General features: G+C 37.2%; 1 protein-coding gene across 2 annotated transcripts in view; it reads right to left on the minus strand.

Moving 5' to 3' along the window:
* The window catches only part of LOC107741424 (disintegrin and metalloproteinase domain-containing protein 10-like), a 59,372-nt gene that overhangs the window by 9,987 nt on the left and 28,756 nt on the right, over nt 1–20,629 (minus strand). For both annotated transcript variants that reach the window (XM_016554148.1, XM_016554149.1), the window contains 12 exons: nt 18,626–18,784; nt 11,906–12,006; nt 11,393–11,551; nt 11,209–11,301; nt 10,451–10,634; nt 8,273–8,436; nt 7,082–7,265; nt 6,450–6,600; nt 2,372–2,555; nt 1,844–1,952; nt 1,400–1,620; nt 1,119–1,245 (listed from right to left, as the gene is read on the minus strand). In XM_016554148.1, coding sequence (XP_016409634.1) covers nt 1,119–1,245; nt 1,400–1,620; nt 1,844–1,952; nt 2,372–2,555; nt 6,450–6,600; nt 7,082–7,265; nt 8,273–8,436; nt 10,451–10,634; nt 11,209–11,301; nt 11,393–11,551; nt 11,906–12,006; nt 18,626–18,784 — 1,836 coding nt within the window. The remainder of the gene's footprint in view (nt 1–1,118; nt 1,246–1,399; nt 1,621–1,843; nt 1,953–2,371; nt 2,556–6,449; nt 6,601–7,081; nt 7,266–8,272; nt 8,437–10,450; nt 10,635–11,208; nt 11,302–11,392; nt 11,552–11,905; nt 12,007–18,625; nt 18,785–20,629) is intronic.

The following is a 20,629-nucleotide window of genomic DNA, read 5'->3' on the forward strand; positions in this document are numbered from 1 at the left end:
TCTATCGAAGCGATATCCCAATTTGTCGGTCAACGACGTGACGTCTCCGTTCCCTCCTTCAGGGAACGAGGGTTACCATACGTAACCGAGACGTTTCTTTACAAGTTCCTTAAAGTTTCCCAATTTGTCTGAGGATTCTGATAAAGCACATATACCAGCAGAATTTAGACATTAAACTTATTTTAGGCTTTTTTAGTGGAGGTTAAACCAAGGACCTTATTCGGCCCCCCTTTTTTTTAAATCTATTTAAACTTTAGATTTAAGTGCTTCTTATTTTAATTTTACATTTTGTTGTCAGAGGCAATAATGATATTTATATAATATTTTGATTCCGATTTGCTTGATTTTTGTTATCTCTTGGCCATTTGACTTATAGCAGTGTCCGTGTTTCCCATACATTGAGAATCACGTTGAATAAACTGAGCACTGCACGTTTCAAAATTAAAATGCAGCGCTGGTGTTTTTATATGAATGTAACTTTGAAAAGAAAAGAACTGTTTTGAGAAGGTGCTTAAGTTTTGAGCCATGTATTATTACTCTGAATTAGGCTACTACTACTATTACTATCTTGTACCCTGCAATAATCATTTACTCAAACTCACTTTTATGAGATGAAGGGGAAAAAAAAAAAAGAAAATCGGCCAAACATATCGGCCAAAAAAATCGGCATCATATATTGGCCATCGGCTGCCCTGATTTCTAAATATCGGCATCGGCCAGTGAAAAACCCACATCCGTCGACCTCTAGTACTCAATGAGCCTTGGCCGCCCATGACCCTGTCGCCGGTTCACCACTGTTCTTTCCTTAGACTACTTTTGATAGATACTGACCATTGCAGTCATCTAGCCATCACAATTTGGCCCTTGTCAAACTCACTTAAATCTCACTTAAAAAAATGTTCATTTGCTGCCTAATATATCCCACAAACTAAGAGGTGCCGGGATGAAGAGATAATCAGTGTTATTCACTTCACCTGTCAGTGGTCATAATGTTATGCCTGATCGGTGTATGTTTGTGGTCATCTGGGATATATCCCTAGCTGTGGTTTGGTAGGGGGAATTCTGAGCCACTTATGACCAGGCGGTGATTTAGACAGGGATCATTTGGGGTACATTACCTGGCAGTGGTCTGGGTGGGGGCAATTTAGGGTTGCTGCTAGGTGTGTGCACACTGCAGATCTTGATAAACCCAGCCATTAGCATGATGAGAGCAATGCCCATTAGAAGAACCGCCCACCAATGCTCCTGAAACACAAATATTAAAATGAGATGAGCACTGCAAGTGATAAATAATATTGGTGAGTGAAATATCACTTCTCATGTTTTTTTTATAGTGATTAAAGCCACAAAACAAATGCAGAGAAAAAGTATTTAGGGATTATATAAATGAGACACTTGCCACTATCCACTCTGCAATGCTTGTGTAAAGCTCAGGGTTGAAAATGGCCTTCTTAAGCCTTGCCAGAGGGCCATCAGCATCCACCAGCCTACACTTCATAAAGACATCGCAGTAACCTTTGAAGTCATTACAAGGAGAGCCAGGCTGTAACGTGGTGACCTTTTTGTTAAAGTACTGAACCCATCTCTCTGAGCTAGTGCTGCTGCAAGTGTTGGGCTGACCTACGAAGACAAAAAGAAAGAATGGGATTAGTAAGATTTCAAAGAATACTGTTCAGAATTGTTTATATATTATATAATATATAGTTTTGTGCAACTACTTTAGGGGAAACTTTCAAAAATGTTTTATGACAATTAAAAAAGGCTACATGGTAAGTGATGGAGATTTGTTGGGGTCTGGACTGCATTTTTGAGAAAACTGTCAGTAACAGCAGGTGTTACTCACCCTTTGCCATACAGCACACATGACACAGCTCTGTGTCATCTTTCCCCTCCTCAGTGGCACAAGTGCAAACATCTAGACCATACTTCTGACAGATAGAGCCAGAGCAAACCTATAAGTGAAAGAAATTATATTCTCAGACAAAATGTCCTCAAACAAAGACAACTGTTACACACACACATGCACATATACAGGGAGAAATATTGGAAGTTTTCATGTGTATTCATTTGGGCCAACATGAAAATATTATTTCATGTCAATGTGAAAACAAATTGGTCAAATTGTATTAGTTAGGGCTGCATGATAAATCGCATTCGATATTTAACGCGCATCTTGTCAGAAAGCCGGTTATTATCGCATGCGATTTATCGTGCAGCCCTAATTAGAGTTAATAAACCCAAAAATGTGTTTATACATTGACATTAAATTCTTGACATAAAGTATTTTTATAGCATTGCCAATTCCAAGGGAGAGAAAACATTCTATAGGCAGGGCACAAAATGAGCACACAGGTCATGATGCAGCACCTACCCCATTAAGGCAGACTTGGCTATTTGTGTGGCAGGATGTAAAGTTTTCTTTAGGTGTTGAGGTGGGGCACTGGGCAGAGTTTCCACTGCACATGCCCTTAAGAGCACACTCAGACTCCTCCCTGCATTTCACATCGCTGTACTTAAAGGTGCACTCTGGTGTGCAGCATGGACCCTGACTAGGACTGTAAGAGAAAAGTACAAGAAAAAAATGAATGCTTTGTTGCACTTATTGAAAAAGGTGTTAACTTAATAACAAATTACTGCTAACAATACAGTATAGGTAATGCAAACATAACCTCTGATGTTATACAAAACAAGTCCAGAGGTTGTAGTAAAGGTGGGAAAAAAAAGATATTTAAAATAAACTACATTGTATATGACACCAAAACAATCTGTATGAGTGTCTGTCAAAGTAGACTGTTAGATGGCTGTATAATTGGAATGGCTATGAAAGGTTATAAGATTCTAATGAACAGATGTTATAATGTTAAAGCCAGTGTTATTTTAGTAACATTTACATACTTTTATAGTATGTATTACAGGGATGTAATGATTCACTCAACTCGCGATGTGATATGATTTGCGATACTGATTTCACAATACAATTTTTTTAACAAAATGAAATTTAAGACAAATTATAAATGAAAAGGTGTCCTTTTATTATTGCTTAGACAAAATGCTGCACATTTGTGACCCCGTCTGTGAAACCCCGGCTGAAGTCGCATAATCTAGCTAATTCTGAGATAAAGACCGTCAAAGCTGTCATAGCCATAAAAATTATGAAAATATGTAATTTGTGTTTAGTGTTGTAAATGATAGATTATATCAAGGGATTCCAGATACAGTTCTCACATTTTCATTTATAACATGATAAATACTGAAATTAATGATTTTTTTGACACTACATGCTATTATTTTGTGCAAAATAATACCATAGTTTTGCTTCCTAAACATTGATTTTAATCATCTCTGGGTTTACTTTAGGTGCAGAAACACCTGCTGAATCTCATATCATTCGGTTCAGAAACGTATTTTCTATCATTAGAAACTGCAAACAGACCATAATATCCACAAGAGCGAAAATCAGGTCAGTGACAGGAAAAGCAAGAAAACTGCGACTTTAGCCGGGTTCCGATTTCTGTGAGGATTTTTTCTTGGCATCACAGAAATTTCAAGAACAGTTTATTTGTTGTGTTACTCAATATTCTGCTTATTTTAAGGACATTTTATGCCTGATACGTGTCGAAATAATTCGGTCTTTGGATGCTGATCATGATGCTTCGGGTTGATGAATTATCTGACATGAAGCGAGTCTGCGTTGATGAGAAAAAATTTTTTTATAGTCTAGATCATGGGTCACCAAACTTGATCCTGGAGGGCCGGTGTCCTACAGAGTTTAGCTCCAACTTGCCTCAACACACCTGCCTGGAAGTTTCAAGTATACCTAGTATGAGCTTGATTAACTGGTTCAGGTGTGTTTAATTAGGGTTGGAGCTAAACTCTGCAGGACACCGGCCCTCCAGGACCGTGTCTGGTGACCCCTGGTCTAGATGTTTAAAAAATATATTTAAATGGGCCTATAATACATATTATTACTGTTTTATTTATTTAACATGCATGAATGAGAACATAAAGTGCAGGACGTGCTTGATGTTAAAATCTCAATGTTACTCGCTCTGACTGACACATACCTGCAGCGCGCACAGAAAGTCGTGTCTGTCAGACAGTGTGAGATCCCGGATCCCGAATGAACCGTCAGATACATACAGAATTACAGTAATTCAAAATATCTGTCTTGGCATGTATTCACGCAAATATAGTTATTTCTTAATTGAACGTTTGGGGAACAGTTGGGGAAAAACATTCCGTGCATTACAAACAAGCTGCCATCTGTATCATTAATATTAATAAAAAAGGGAATCACTCTCCTTTAGTGACTGAACAATTTTTGTAGCTCTAACAATAATCAGTTCATTTGTAATAAATACATACAATGAAGACTATGCAGTGATTATTTTTACATTTGATTATTCAATTTCTGTTTTTCTTTCATTTTTTTGTGTAGTGCCAGATTTACTGGCTCCTCCAAATGTTGCACAAAGCCCAAAGACATGAATTAGATTATCAACTTAAATTGTATATATTAATTTGTATATTAATTACATTTTCTACTGATAGTAATTTTACTAATAAGTTATACAAATCATTGAATTTACTTAGTAATTGTTGCTACACTCAAACTCTTGTGGTTCCTCCCATTCCTATGTCCAAAAAGCATAAATGGTTTTATGCTTTTTGGACATGCGCATCATAAGTAGACCTGTTTTACAAAACTTTAAGAATTTTCCCATAAATGTGTCATATATCACTGAAAATGGGAGAATCTCAGCTTAAATGTGGTATATGGCACATAGTCAGGATAATTATGTTTAAAATGTGTTAAGGTTCAAATCTGTTGCTGTTTTATAAGCTTTTCTTTACATTGGAATTTCTCAAAAACATGACTTTCTGAGTCCAAAATTAAGCAAATCTTTGGTCTAACTCGGTCAATATTAAAGATATCAAGGTTATATTTTCACAGAATGTTCTTTACATTATGTAGGATGATTTTATGTAGAAAACAGTGAATTACAAAAAAATTACTTTAGCTGGGTTTTCACAGAGTGGGTGACATTTCTTTGTGAAATTGAAATTCTATTTCTGGTTCTGTGATTAGTAGTAAATTCTGTGATTAGTAGTAAATCTCCATCACATGCTTTCAGATGGAGCGGCATTTACTACACAGAGCCGTAGTTCACTGACAAGCTACGCAAAATCATGTTCATAATCGCAGACGATTTAATCGTGCAATTATGAAATCAAAGAAATTGTTCTGCGATTATGAAAGCTGTTTGTGTAGCTTGTCAGTGAACTATGGCTCTGTGTAGTAAATGCTGCTCAATCTGAAAGCACGTGAAAATACCACATTTAATAACATGTTTTTACTCCAAACTCACTTCATAACGTCAGTCGAGTGTTTGAAATAAATCCTTTTGTGAGATGATGTGGCTTCTTACACAGAATAAGGCACGCAACATATTTCATAGTATTCTAAGCAGTGATAAAGGCTATGTCGATTAGCATTGCATTATTATATACTTTATTATAATAAAAATTATAATAAGACAAACTCAGATAAACCATATATTGTCGTAGTCGTGTTTATTAGTCACGTTGAATTAATGAAAGCAGTTAAATCTTCTGTTTATTCAGCAACCGCTATAGGGATTTACTGGGTTTCTTCTGCGAGGCGTATTTGGAGTTTCAGCGCGAGAGCGCCCTCTGGCCTTCGGATGGAGATTTACTGCTTATCACAGAACCGTGCTTCACTGAAAGATACGCATGACAATCGCAGCTTCTGCCTAATCGCGATTTATCGCCTTTGCGATTTAATTTCGATTAATCGTGCAGCCCGAATCTGTACTACATAAACCATCTGCATGAAATCAAAATCAGCAGTCAAGCTGATTGAATGAGAATACAAATGAACTCTCTGACAAAGCAGCGCTGTGCTTATGAACACTGCTTTAATATGCATTATACAGAGACGAGATGAAAAGAAAAGTCAGTCCCCCTCAGAGATACATTCATATAAACTCCTACCCCCAACTGTATTGTGATTCATTGAACATCTCAACCGATTTGAATCTTCACATACTTGTATCAATTTTCAACCGGCTCGCGGTGCATCGCTACATCCCTAATGTATTAATATTTAGAATTAGCTTTTTTTTTCAGTTTTTATTTTAATTTTAAGTTTTAGTCATTTTGTGCATTGGTAATTTTTATAAATATTTTTATTTAGCTTTCATTTTTATTTCACGTTTAGTTCGAGTTATTTTAATAGTTCAGCTTAAACTTATTTATTTCAGTTAGTTACCAAGGCAACATTTCTACTTTTCATCTAATATTTATATTTTATTTTACATAATTTTTTCCAATTACAGATAATTTTAAGTTTATTTAGTGTATTTATTTTTAGTTTATTAACAATAACAACACTGGTTAAACAGACTGTTAAAGTTCTTTTTGCGTACCTGCATAGAGTGTCTGGCTTCAGTTTACACTTCAGTCCCTCTGGCGCACTGGCATCATAGCAGCATTTGTCCTTGCACTGATCGCTATAGCCACAGTCACACTGTTCATTAGCCTCAACCATACCATTACCACAGATGGGCTGTCCAGATTCTGGAAAAGAACAAAACAGTGAGAGAGAGAGAAAGGGAGACTGAAAAAAAAAAGAAGTCTGTTGCCTGATCAGGGCTGGTGGAATCAGTTTTTTGAGACTTTGATGAAACATTTCTACAGAACGGCACAATGAGCTCATTACAATGACAATTCTCCTGGAGCAATCTGAGGTTAACTGCCTCAGTCGAGGCCACCACTGTGATAGCTCACGGTTCGTTCCTGGTTACCAGCCCGAGAGCCTTAAACACTACTCCACACAAACATGTGGCATACAAAAAACTTGTAAAAGAAAATTGAGCACAATGTACTGTATTAATATGAAAGAATGTTCTGCACTTATTTTTTACAGGTGTTTTACCTGTATTTTGAATTTTGCACTTAATTGCATTGTGTTTTAGGGTTAACAGATATGTCCGTAAAAATACTGGATAATATCCTGGCAGAAAATAACCAGTACATTGTTTTTAGGTTAAAATCTCACCAACAAAGCAGAGGTATCTTTTCTTATCCAGCACTTGGCTGATGTTGCGAATGCTGCAGATGGAGAACTTGTTGTTGTTGAACTTGTCTCCTGATGTGGCTCTGGCATACATGATGTAGTTGCCTTTTTCTTTCTGGTCCTGAGTCTTAGACTCTCCTGGAGTGCAATCACTTCCTGAGTCATGCTGGAAGACAGAGAAAGAAGAGCGGTGTAATCAGTAAAAAGCGTACAGACACACTTGAAATATTCACTATTCCAGCAGCTATTGCCCTGCAGCATTTGCCTGAAGTTAAGAAGGGCTGGAAACCTGGTCAGTACCAGAATGAACAAGAAAAACTAAGGTTGCTTTTGGAGGTGTTACTAAGGCCAGAAGGGGGTGCTCTCCCTGCAATCTGTACAGGTAATGCACATTTTGCACCATTACAATGATGGGGACTGGACAAAAAAAAAAAAAAAGATGTTCAAATAAGGTCCTGGTTCTCTGTGTCATTAAAAATCTCAGAATGCTTCTTGAAATGAGTAGGAGTGTCATCCTGCTCAATTCTCTCTGCTCAGGCAATTTTGGCATTTTAATATTCCTCATGTACACAGATTGGTGTTCTATTCCTGCTGAAAACCCCCTTAGATCAGAATAAAGCTGGTTTGTTGGTCCTAAACTGGTTTAAGGAGCCTGGCCAAGCTCTCCTAGCTGACCAGCTGAAAAGCCAACAGGCCAGTCTGACCATACTGAGAGAGCAGATATCCCAATGAATCTCTGTAAAAACCTTGTGAGTGTGAGAAAAGTGCTTTATAAACTAAATTAACTAATTATCATTATTTTAAAAATATTCTCTTTGCAACTGAACATTATGTATTTGGCAGAAACAAGATGTTAATTGGCCTGCAGCTACAATATAAACTAGTCTGAAAATATCCACCACTATTTTTCAGTGGGCCATGGGCCAATTCTTGGCAACGGTTTTTAAACTGAAAGGATTTACAGTGGACTGAGAAAACTTGACGTCACGTTACTATAAACGACTGGCTAGATGAATCTGACAATTTAAAGGTCTCAAAGGCAGTACTGTAATGCATGCTTTATTCTTAAAGCATTAGAGAGTAAAATTAATTTGTTCATAAAGGATTCAGCTGAGGTGTATAGTCTACTGCTAATCTGTCAAGGATGCTTCACATGAAGTGAGAAGAACTCACCGGAGAGCCGAAGTTATGTCCGACCTCATGAGCGAAGGTGATGTGGGAGACTTTAGAGGGAACATGTGAAGCATAGTTTTGCACTGTGATGATGCCAGTGTTCAGAGACTTCCTCTTCCCATCGGAGTACTGTTTATTCTTTTCACAGATTCCACCAGAGCTGCCTGAAACCAGAGAAGCATAAATGAAACGATAAATAAATCCAAAATTTAAAAAATCTCTCACCTTCTGCTCAAATTAGAATAAAGAAAACACATGAAGTGTACTGGCAAAATAACTCACAAGCCAGATGGGCAATACATCTCTAAGAAACTTTATTACAATAATTTAAAGTTTGAAATTGGTCATCTCAAGCTGTTGTTTTGAATGGCCGCTCTGGTGGAAAAAAGCTTGAACTGAAGCAACAGAGGCATGTTGTAATTCAGCCATTCAAATCAGTCTTATCACAGATTATTACATCAGCACAATGAGAGCCTCAGCATCCAATCAGAAATCAAACTGCTGAACAAACTACACAAAATACACTATGAGCACATCATTTATCAGTATCAAATTGTAAGCATGTTTGAATAAATTTTCTGTTATGTTCCCTGCCAAACACACATGCATACAAACACAAACATGTAGGCTGATTAGTTTGTTCACTCAGCTCATTGGTTCACAAAGACAGCAAGTGCTGCTGTCCCTGGTGACTAGCCAGAATGAGTCCGAAGCAGCAGACTTTAACAATGCTAATTTACCTTTATTGATTGACAGGATGTTTGTGAGTATGTGTGTGTGTGTGTTTCCCCCTCAAGAACAGTGTTTAAAGGTGCTGTATGTAGGATTGACACCGAGTGGTTGAACTAGGTATTGCAGTCCAAATTTTAATATTGGAGAGGGTTTTTTTCACCCGCCCCTCCTTCTCAGACTTGAAGCACATGCAGGTTGCCAGATTGACGACACCAACAAGGAACGAGCGCGCTTGACGATGAATGAAATGAAATAGGCTGTGTTTTCCGTCAACTGGCAACCCGGGGTGCCGAAATACAATTCAAAGGATATTCAAAGGAGAATAACTGACTGTAGCATTGTTTTTAAGATAAGCAAGTATGTTAACTTAGCATGTTTCTTAAGTATCTGCAAACATATTATGGTATTTTTTATGCTTTAGTAGAGTCAAAAACTTACATACAGCACCTTTAAGTGTCAGGCCTGTTTTTTTATAAAAGTAGTAATGTTCCAGAAAGCTCTTTGTTTTGAGTGCAAAGAAAAAGTGGAGAGATCCACACCTCCCTAGCAACATGAATACATTAATAGAAACAAACATGCACTAAAAGTGATGAAAAGAATCTCGCTTTTAAGGTGTGCATGTTTGTGTTAAAGAAAAGCAACTATGTGAAAACACTAACAGGGTTTTTATCAAGCGGAGCTGAAAGGCAAATTGTACTCCACTTTATGGGCCTATTCTTTATGCAAAGCTTGGATGCAGTGCTGTCCTTGTCTAACTTCTCTTTACCTTGAGACTAACGCAGTTTAGAAAACTACTAAAAAAGTTAAAAAGAAATCTCACAGAAAACGCAGAACATAATAGAATCAATGCCATTTAAACACATCTATCTAAATAAGGACATTTCGTAGACTTATATTATGTTAATAAGTTAAATATAATTAATACAGACTTACCCTAAACCTAGTCCTAAATTAAAATATTTAGCATTTTTTACATTTATTTTCAGTATTTATTTACGTTTATTACAAATAAATGTATTATTACTATTATTAATAATTAATTCCTAATTAATAATAATAATAATAAATATTTATTAATTAAATTTATTTTCCAAATGCAAATTCCTGCAAAGGATACATTTAGCTAACTTCAAGGAACAGTTACGCCCTCAAAGTATAGCATAGTACACGCGCACACACAGTGTGAGGTCTTTCACTGAGTGATTGCTTGTCAGACTGTGTATTGAGGTTAATGGAGACGACATGGCTAGTCCCACATTCAAGCATCAGTGTTGATACTCATCAACAACACATCTGATTCGCAGGTCTTCAGCACTGCCTCACCTCCTGACATGCATGCTGATATCATTTCAGATTAGCAGACACCAATTTAGGTCACTCGCACACACATAAAACCTCTCAAGAGACAAAACTGTGGAGACTTTGTATGTGCATCTCTGATCGTACCTGTAGGAGCCCCGACCCAGGCCAGACCCAGGACTCCATCATCAAAGTCTCTATCTGTGAAGACATAGGCTAGACAGTAGTCATCGTGATTCTGCTCCGAGTTGAGTTCAAGAAATTTCTCCACACCAATGTTGGCAAATCGAAAAGGGTTAGAAGCATCCTTCTCATCTTCGGTAGTGTTGATCTGAAATGAAAATGCAAACAAACTTCAGTTTAATACAACAGACAGTCTGCAGTCTATGTTCAGTATACATGAGATACAGGATAGATATGTTAATATTGTGTCCACATTCTTAGACCGATGTCACTGAGTTTTTTTGTCATCTCATGCAGGAATGCTGTGTTAAAACACTGTGTCAAGTTAAAAACAGTTCTGTTTTTGTGCATCAAAAAACACACTTTTGTCCAAAACGTTTTTTTAAACACATTCTGTGTGAACGCCCCCTTAAGCAGCCCAAAAAAAAAAAAAAAGTAGTAGCATGGGTGAACTATACAAGTCTTCAAAAGAGCTGCAGTACAGGGCTGACATGCTTTTATTGACATCTGGTCAATCCTGGGTGAGATCTGTAACCCCTCTGATGGAACTTGTATTCTAACCAGCAAATCACAGTCAATAAGAAGAATATCCTGTTTATATTCCAGACATATTTACATTAGCATCAGTAACTACAAATTACACTTAATCCATAATATTTCACTAGGGAATGACATACATATAATATTAATAAGTAAACTGAAGAAAGAGAGAACACACTCACCTTGATTCTCTTCACCATGAAGCTAATGTTGCGGATGCCCTTAAAATCTGTGCTTTGATAGATGGAGTCAATGGCCTTCACATGACTGGAAATCTGCACAACCCAAAAGAACAACCCTATAAACGTACAATATAAAAAACTGCAGGTACCATATACCACTAAGTCTCCTGTGCTTTAGGTGTACCTGTGCGATCACAGCCTCCCTGCTGCCGTAGTATTTGTGAAAGAGGTGATCCGTCTGGATGAAGAGCTGACAGGTATTTTTCTCTGCCTGTGCTGCACGACGTTTCCTCAGGATCACCGGTCCATCAGCCAACTCTTCGTCAATCACGTGGTTCATATGCTGCAGAAAAAAACAGCAGGATGTATAAAAAATTCACTGAGGAGGCTGAGAAGAAAAACATTTATGTTTGGGCACAGATAAAATAATGTATAATTATTTATAATAAAAATAATGCATTTCTCATTTATAATTTATCATCTATATCTAATTTATATCTGATGAATTATGGATCTATTCAGGCAAGGTATCAAATTGAAATCTGAAATTCAGAACCATGGGAAACAGGAAATGTTCCAAATCTCTCCGTGTAGCACGGTTTCCGTGTTTGTTTGCATTGTGAGATCAGTATCATGGTGCTAGTTGGAGATATCAGTGGTGTTCAGCTGAGTTGTGTAAAGGGGTGTTGGCGCTGACCTGGGTGGGCTCCTCCACTGCAGATGCCTGGTATTTCTTCATCCTCTCAAAAACAGAGTGATCTGCACAGCCACCTTCTGCTCCATATTTATGAGGATAATCTGTGTTGGTAAAATCAAGAGTTTCTTGAAAACCAAAGCAACACAATGCTCTTAGTGTACATTTCTGAACCATACTGTTAACATGTGAAGTCTCTAATTAGGTGACCTGCTGAAATTTTATTTCACTCAACTTCATTAATTTATGCCCTTTTATTTACATTTTCTATTTATTTTAAACTTCAGTATTTCACATAAGAATATGACACATAACTGAAAAGAACTAGTCAGAACTAGACATTTATCCTGAGGGAAGCCTCTCAGTGAGGAAACTGCAAAGAGCACTATCACACACTACTCCTAAGGAAGAACTGCGAACGCAGCTGTTACCAAGTCCACCTATTCCTGTTACTGTAATGGGAACCGCACAAAGTGTTATTGATATTTGACATCTCAGGCTTTTTGTGGCTGCAGAGCATAACATCTTCTTATATCAACTGCACTGCTTACTATTTACAGAATTTAACACAGCACTGACAGTTTCTTTCATTATTGCTATTGCTTACCGATCACTATTTGATGGCTACATTTGATGACTGAACAAAGAAAAGGTTCTGTACTTTCACTCACACTAACAACTTTATCAAGTTTCTGTAAGTAGGATAAAAAAATCTGGGGTTTCTCCAAAAATACAGTAAAAACAGTAATTTATAAAATACAATCAAAATAAATAAAATAACTGTCTTCTATTTTTAATATATTTTATTTAAAATGTAATGTATTCTTGTGATGGCAAAGCTTTTTAGCAGCCATTACTCCAGTCCCCATTGTGACATGATCCAGAAATCTATTTTTCCCCCAAGATTATTTGATTAAAAGAAAGTTTAAAAGAACAGCATTAGTTTGAAATAGTTTTTTATTTTTGTAACATTGTTATTGCATCCTTGTTGAATAAAAGTACAAACATTTTGACAGAGTTCATTCTGGACTCTGCTTTCACTTCTTGCAATAACCAAACATCAGCAGAAATGAAAATGAATGTATAATCAAGTGTCTTCTCTAGATATTGTATATTTTTAATGGAAAGTCTATATTGAAATCCTGCCAGCATCCATAATCAAAGAGCCTTTGCTACCCTCCTGTTGGCAGGTTAGTCAACCGAAGTGATCTGCTATATGCAATCTAAATTTCAAGGGAGCAGTCATTACAGAGAATGCAAGCCAGCAGGTGGAACACACACAAAAAAACAAAAAAAAAAGAAAAAAAAAATTCACTGCCTTAAAATTTGGTACAGGTGTCATATCAGCTTGGCTGGTGACCAGCGGAGTACCTACCAACTCACAGATTAGAAAAGGACAGACTGCAAAGAAATAATGAAAATAACACAACAGAACTTAAGCAGTGTAAATGTGTGCAGCTCTTACACAACAGTCTAATTACCCATGACAGGTTTAGGCTGATGGTTTTCTCAGTCCCAGGACAGCCAGACACTGGCAGTGAGAGAAGAGAGCTGGTCTAATGAGACAGCAGAGCTCTGAAAGTCCATTCAGAATTCCACAGAAAACAGTAACCAAACACAGACACTGAGAATCCCACACGAGTTAATAATCTATACAATTCGGCATCATGTGCATGGCTTCGTGACATCACGATGATGCATCTGGTTGAGTGGAATTGCTGCATTAGCCCGTCCGTCACTGGACGATTCACAGGACGAACGGTGTTCAGGGAGTGTCAAGACACTGAGTTTATTCTCCTGAGAGAACTTGTTTTCTTCAAGCAAGAACTGACTGTTGTGGAATAATGTTAGCATGTACAGACAATGCTAAATCAAAATGTGCTCTTTCATGTGAGGGCATGGAGGAGAAGAGAATATGTATGTGGCTGAAGGTCTTGGTGGTAGTTAAGGAAAGACTTTCACTCTGATCACAATTACTCAATTTCTTCTCTGTGAGGTTTTTATTGTCCCACACTGAATGCGGCCCCATTCAAATGCAAATCTATGTTGGGCAGAACAAGAGAGACATCTGTCTAGAGGAAACGAGTCTGAAAGGAAATGACAAGTGCCTCGAGGAGAGTACCGAAATCTATCTTCTGAGATAAGAAAAATCTCTGACTTATCAAAGTAATCTAAAGTAAATCTCCATCACGTGCGTGCTTTCACATTGAGCAGCATTAACTACACAGAGCCGTTGTTCGCTGACAAGCTGCGCAAAACCACGATCATATTTTGCACGTTTTGCGCAGCTTGTCGGTGAACAACGGCTCTGTGTAGTTAATGCTGCTCCATGTGAAAGCCCGCACGTGATGGAGATTTACCGCTGATTGCAGAATGGCTTTACTGACAAGATGCGCGTTAAATATCGCATGCGATTTATCGTGCAGCCCTAATCTAAATGGAAGCATGGCGAGCTTTTAGCTAAAATCCCAGATTCATTTTTTACTCTTGAAAAAAATGAACACAATAAAAAATGTGGACTGTTTGAAGTTATTCATGTATTGACACATTTTTGCTAAGTAATGAATAGCAAAACAACAACACACCACATAAATAAAACTACAAACAACTACTCAGAAACGCAAGCTGTGGTTGTGAGAGGTTGTCTCAAGCGGGAAGTGCAGGGTTTCAGTATTAACAACCCATATTGTGATGACTGACCTTATCAAAATATGCAATAATACCAGATGAAAAAAAATAATAATAAAATCCATTATGGTGAACCTAAGCTGGCTGACTTCTGCAAGGTGCTGGCCTTGGAACAACCATGTGCGAGAAGGCATCATGGGAATGAGGGAAATTACCAGAGGCAAATGCCAGGTTAGTAAGAAGCCCCAAATCTAACTCTAAAATCTTGGTTGAAAGGTATTTTTCCCAGGACCAAAAGGATGTTGAACAGGAACATGTCCCGCTTGGCAAAATCACCTACAGGAAAACAAAGACTTCCTGAAAAAAACTTAATATTAGTTATCCATTAATCTGCATCAATACAGTACAGTAGATGTATTCACAGTAATGAATGCATGTAGATGAAATGATGAATTACATGATTTCTCAAAGGGATTTATTTGTGATTGAGAAAGGTCTCTGTTTACAGCAGCCTCCAGGAGTTTGACTAAAGCTCTGCTGGAGCATTAAATTACTCTAGTTAGAATCAATTCCCTTAAGTCAGATATTAAGAACATGAGCCCAATGAAAGAATAATTAATTATAGGCCTTTCTTATTTAGAGAAGTTGGCTGAAACCAATTCTAAATATGGCCAGTTACATTCATCACAATTTTTGATTTTATCATTTAAAGGTTCAGTGAGGTTTTCCTGAAAGTGTATGTTTCATGTGTTACAAACCCACATGAAACATTTTGAGCCTGGCATGAGCCAATGAGTGATCCAGAGTTCACTCCCCTCTCCAGCTGCCCTCCTTCTGACCTTTGTCCTTGTGCTTCAATAGACTACTGTCAGCCACAATTAACTCTTTTTTTCCCCCTTCCCATAGATACAAACTCACTGTCCCCATCTGACCTCATCCAGTCTTGCAGTGAACATACATTAGCTCTATTTAATGATGATAAACTCTCTAACTTGTAGTGCATGCACAAACTCAGCATGTAAGCAGCATATGTGTGTGAGCTAGCGTTAGTTATTCTGTTCCTCCCACAACTGATAGCGACATTGAGCACTTCATCACTTCAAAGTACTAGAATGACATAGGTGTATGGAAAAGACGTTTCAATTCCTTTTGTACTAGTACATGCTGTTAACACTATAATCAATTTCCTTGTTGCTTGTCCAGTTTTGTAATGTATTCTCTTAAAGTGACAGTTCACCCAAAAAAGTATATCATCATTTACTCGCCTTCATATTGTTCTAACCCTGTATGATGTTCTTTCTTCTGTGGAACACGAAAGAAGATATTCTGAAAGCCAATGTCCAAACAACATTGAACACTGGACCCACAGACTTTGATTGTATGAAAAAAACAACAGATTTAAAAAAAATTTTTTTTTTAATTATCTTCTTCTGTGTTCCACAGAAGAAAGGTGAAAAGAAGTCAAGAAAGTAAATGATGATAGAATTTTCCTTTCCTAAATTTTCCCTTTTTGGGTGAACTATCCCTTAACAGTGATATACATAATAATAATAATAATAATAATAAGCTTATTTTTACGTGTATATCTTCAGTGTCACATGATCCTTCAGAAATCATTATAATATGCTAATTTGGTGCTCAAGAAATATTTCTTCTTATTATCAATCATGAAAACAGTAGTAGAAACTGTGATACATCTTTGATGAATAGAAAATTCAAAAGCATAGAATGTTTGAAGTACATTTACTTGAAATAGAAATCTTTTGTAGCATTATAAACATCTTTACTGTCACTTTTGCGCAACAAAAGTAATAAATAAACAAATAATAATGAAAATAAATAACACTACTGCCCCAAACTTTTAAACAATTGTGTATATAATATTTCTATAAAGATGAAAGTGTACCAGATACCAAGCTGCTAATCTTTGACAGGCTGTCACTTTTTATAATTTATTTTACTTGAGGATATTATAACAGTGATAACCTACACTAGTATTTAAGGGGCTTTAGCAGCCTGTTGAGCTGGAAAAGTGCACCACTATGTTTGATTGAGGGTGAGAGAGTGACAGAATGCAAGATAGGGAGAGTAAAACACAAAAGACAGTAAAGTCTACAGCACACTAGAAGACTCAAGCTTGTTTCCTTCAAATTTGTAGTCTGTGCCTAGTCTGCTTAAGGGGAGAAGGGGAAGCTCACTGCATTTTGCTGTGTCCGAACTGCTTTATTTGTGTGACAATGCTTTGTATTACACTGATTCACTCAATTTTATGCTTATGATCCAAAACACCTTTCTAAAACATTATAATGGCCATCATAATGTGATGTAATTCTAACAATAACAGCACTTTTCCATCCAAAAGCAATCAAAACATGCAATTTGAAACCAATTCCATAATCCAGCCATTATAACAGCTCTCATCACACTCGGGGGAGTCTCAAAACATCAGTGATTGGAGTCAGACTCACTCAGACACATTAATCTATCAGTCAAAGAAGCAAGCATGATATGGATCTTTACTGTGCATAAAATGGATTATGCTGAAAGCAGTTTATTTACATTTAGAGCATCTAAAGTTGACTTGAGCAACTGGTTATCTTAAAATTACTTGGTTTGACAAGGTTTTTAAAAAAATGTATTTATGAATATACACCACTGTTCAAAAGTTTGGGGTCAGTGATTTTTTTTGAAAGAAATTAATACTTTTAATCAGCAACAGGATGCATTAAATTGATTAACAGCATGAATATTGCAGTCAAAGGAATAAATAAAATTTCAATACAAAACATTGTAATAATATTTCACAATCTTATTATTTTTTCTGTATTTTTGATCAATAATTGCAGCCTCAGTGAGCATAAGTGACTACTTTCAAAAGCATAAAAAAAACATTACTGACCCATAACCTTTGAAAGGCAGTGTACAAAATGAGCTTGCTTGCTAAATATATCTATATAATCTAAAATAATCCACAGAATCTATAACAACTTAGGGGTGTGTGATATATATTTTGATCTTGGATGATTAAAATGTCTCCACGATCTGCTTTTGAGGAAATATCGCAGTATTGTGCTACAGCGCACAATCTATCAGTTGCAGTTCTGGCGCCTCCGTCTCAATATAGGCTACTGTACAACGTGACATACATTCACATCAAATGTTAACTCAACGGAAGAGTTACACTCACGGGACACTGCACTTATTCGCATTTACAAAAGTAGATTATTTGCATGTGCTTTAAAGCCTTGCCGGTTAAACATTTAATTTGCGTGCTGTTCTGACATGCGCTTTTTGTGAGCGTGTACACCCGAAGTCCGTGCGCACACTAAAAAGCCTGACAAACAGTGGCTGACATATAAACACAGTCGGTTATGTCTAAAGTGAAAGTAAACAGTTGAAAGAAAAACACCTGCGTGCCTGTATATTAGATGCGTGCAGGTCTTAAAGCAACAGTACTAAAAACATACTGCTGCTTGTCATTAATGTTAATAAAACAACAAAACACAAAGAGAAATAAAACTCACTCACTGCTCATGAATGAAGAACTTAAATACAGTTGCTTTAATAAGAATCAATATATAATTTATACAGTGAAATGTATTTAGTGTTTTATTTTTATATTTGTTCATTCAATTTCTTGAATGCTACTGCTAAATACACCAACTGTACCTGAAAAATAAAGCATGGTTTGTTTTATTTGTATATTATGTGTATTTGTAATGTGTATCTTTGTTCTTATTTTATAATAGCAAAGATAAAATAATGGCAAAGATTTTTTATCTTTGCCCACTTTGGCCTAAATATCTGCCATTATTTTTTATTTTATATTTTGTTACCTTGTAAGGCTTTGTTTTTAAAACAGGGAAATTAGTTTGGCTGTACTGCTCAGACAACTTGCAAAATAGTAAGACCAATATGACAAAGAATCGTGATAAAATTGTGAATCATGATATTCCTGAAAAAAAATTGTGATATATTTTTGCCATATCGTCCACCCCTAACACAAACACGGTCAGAAAGCTGGACACAGTAAAACATTAAATAAGTGATGATTAAGGATATGATGTAGGTCAGTACAATGCAATATTAGCTCACCGATATCATCCTCATGGTAGATGACTGAGTGGTAGGGCACATTTTGGTCTTTGAGGTATCTCTCTGAGGGTTCTACGTAGTATGTGCCCTTATGGCTCTTAATGAAACCCTCAAATTTCCCATCCACGATAGAGCCATGGGTCAGAGTGCCCTTCTCACCTGCAAGATTAAAAAAACAAACCAGAGATTAAAGCCCAGCAAATGCAATTGTAAAGCTATTCAGGGCACAGAAAGAGCTCTCTCTCTCTATGCTGGCAGACAGAGGGAATGTTATGAAATATGACAAAAGGAGAATGTATAAAGAGCAGCTTCCATATTATGATCCAGTCATTCATCTCCAACAACATAAACACACACAGTGCACACCACACAACTAATGGCGCTTTTCCACTGCATGGTACGGCTCGGCTCAGTTTGCGTTTCCACTGCAGTTTAGTACCTCTTTAGATTATAGACATGTTGTTATAGTTTGTGCCGCCTCTACTGCCGCGACCTCCTGAAAAACTTTTTCATTCTGCGTCATCCCATCAAGCTCTCGCTAGATCTGCTCCTCGGCTATCAACAAGAGGAACGTCTGTAATTCCTCAACAGACCACGAAACAGCCATTATTTTGTTGTTTAAAAAAAGGTGCACTCATTCGAAATTGTTGCATTCGTTCAAAAAAAGTTGCATTCGATCCTCGCTGGCTGTGCTGATTCAATCTAGTGGGTCTAGTGTCACGTGTCGCAAGTTCAATGACGCAGGTAGTGACGATTCTCTCCGGCAAATCAGTGATCAGCAGGGTTTACACGTCACGTTTTGGTAACGGTACGCCCGTGCCGTACCATGCAATGGAAAAGCGCCATAAGCCTGACCTTTAGAATGGTAATGAGCCCAGCAACCTGGCTACTGTCTCTGACAATCCAAGTAGACCCGTTGACATGTCGTTATAGTTGCGCCGCCTCTACTGCCATACTGAGTGACCTCCTGAAAAACTTGTTCATTCTGTGTCGTCCCATCAAGCTCTCGCTGGATCCGCTCCTCGGCAATCAACGAGAGGAACGTCTGTAATTCCTCAACAGACCACGAAACAGCCATTATTTTGTTGTTTAAAAAAAGGTGCACTCATTCGAAATTGTTGCATTCGTTCAAAAAAAGTTGCATTCGATCCTCGCTGGCTGTGCTGATTCAATCTAGTGGGTCTAGTGTCACGTGTCGCAAGTTCAATGACGCAGGTAGTGACGATTCTCTCCGGCAAATCAGTGATCAGCAGGGTTTACACGTCACGTTTTGGTAACGGTACGCCCGTGCCGTACCATGCAATGGAAAAGCGCCATAAGCCTGACCTTTAGAATGGTAATGAGCCCAGCAACCTGGCTACTGTCTCTGACAATCCAAGTAGACCCGTTCTTCATCTACAGATTTTACTTCATCTGGAACCATACATCAACATTTACACTGATTGATTTAGGAAATGCTTTTAATCAAAGTAACAAATAAGGACATAGCAACAAAAATGAGTAGTCAGTATGTGTCTGAAATTATGCAAGAATACCATCCGGAACCAAGAACAAAAGTGAGACAGTAGAACTCCAGTATAAAATAAATAAATAAATAAATAAATACATACATACATAAATTATTATTTCATTATTGTATTAACCCATTAATGCCCAAGTTTGTTACAGAGGTAACTACAAATATTTGCCTTTTTTTTCATACTATTATAAAACGTTAAAACATACAGACTTATCGTTTTTAAATGGATTAACTGTCAAGCGCTCAGAGAAGACATGTTTTCACACATTTTTTGAAGGTATTGAGGGACCAGGAAAATTATTTTACCATTGGGGAACAATGAAATTGAACTACATCTGAATTTGAAGTGCAGTACAGAAAAACAAAGGAGTGGAGCTTCCTAGACCAACAGCACATCCTGGAAAATTCTGGTTCAATTTCAAAACCGATTGCCAAGTTCCACATGTGCAACACATGAACCCTAAAATAACAAAGCATGGACCCGA

Source organism: Sinocyclocheilus rhinocerous, unplaced genomic scaffold (genome assembly GCF_001515625.1).
Source record: "Sinocyclocheilus rhinocerous isolate Xijiao unplaced genomic scaffold, SAMN03320098_v1.1 scaffold1007, whole genome shotgun sequence".
Lineage (NCBI taxonomy): Eukaryota > Metazoa > Chordata > Actinopteri > Cypriniformes > Cyprinidae > Sinocyclocheilus > Sinocyclocheilus rhinocerous.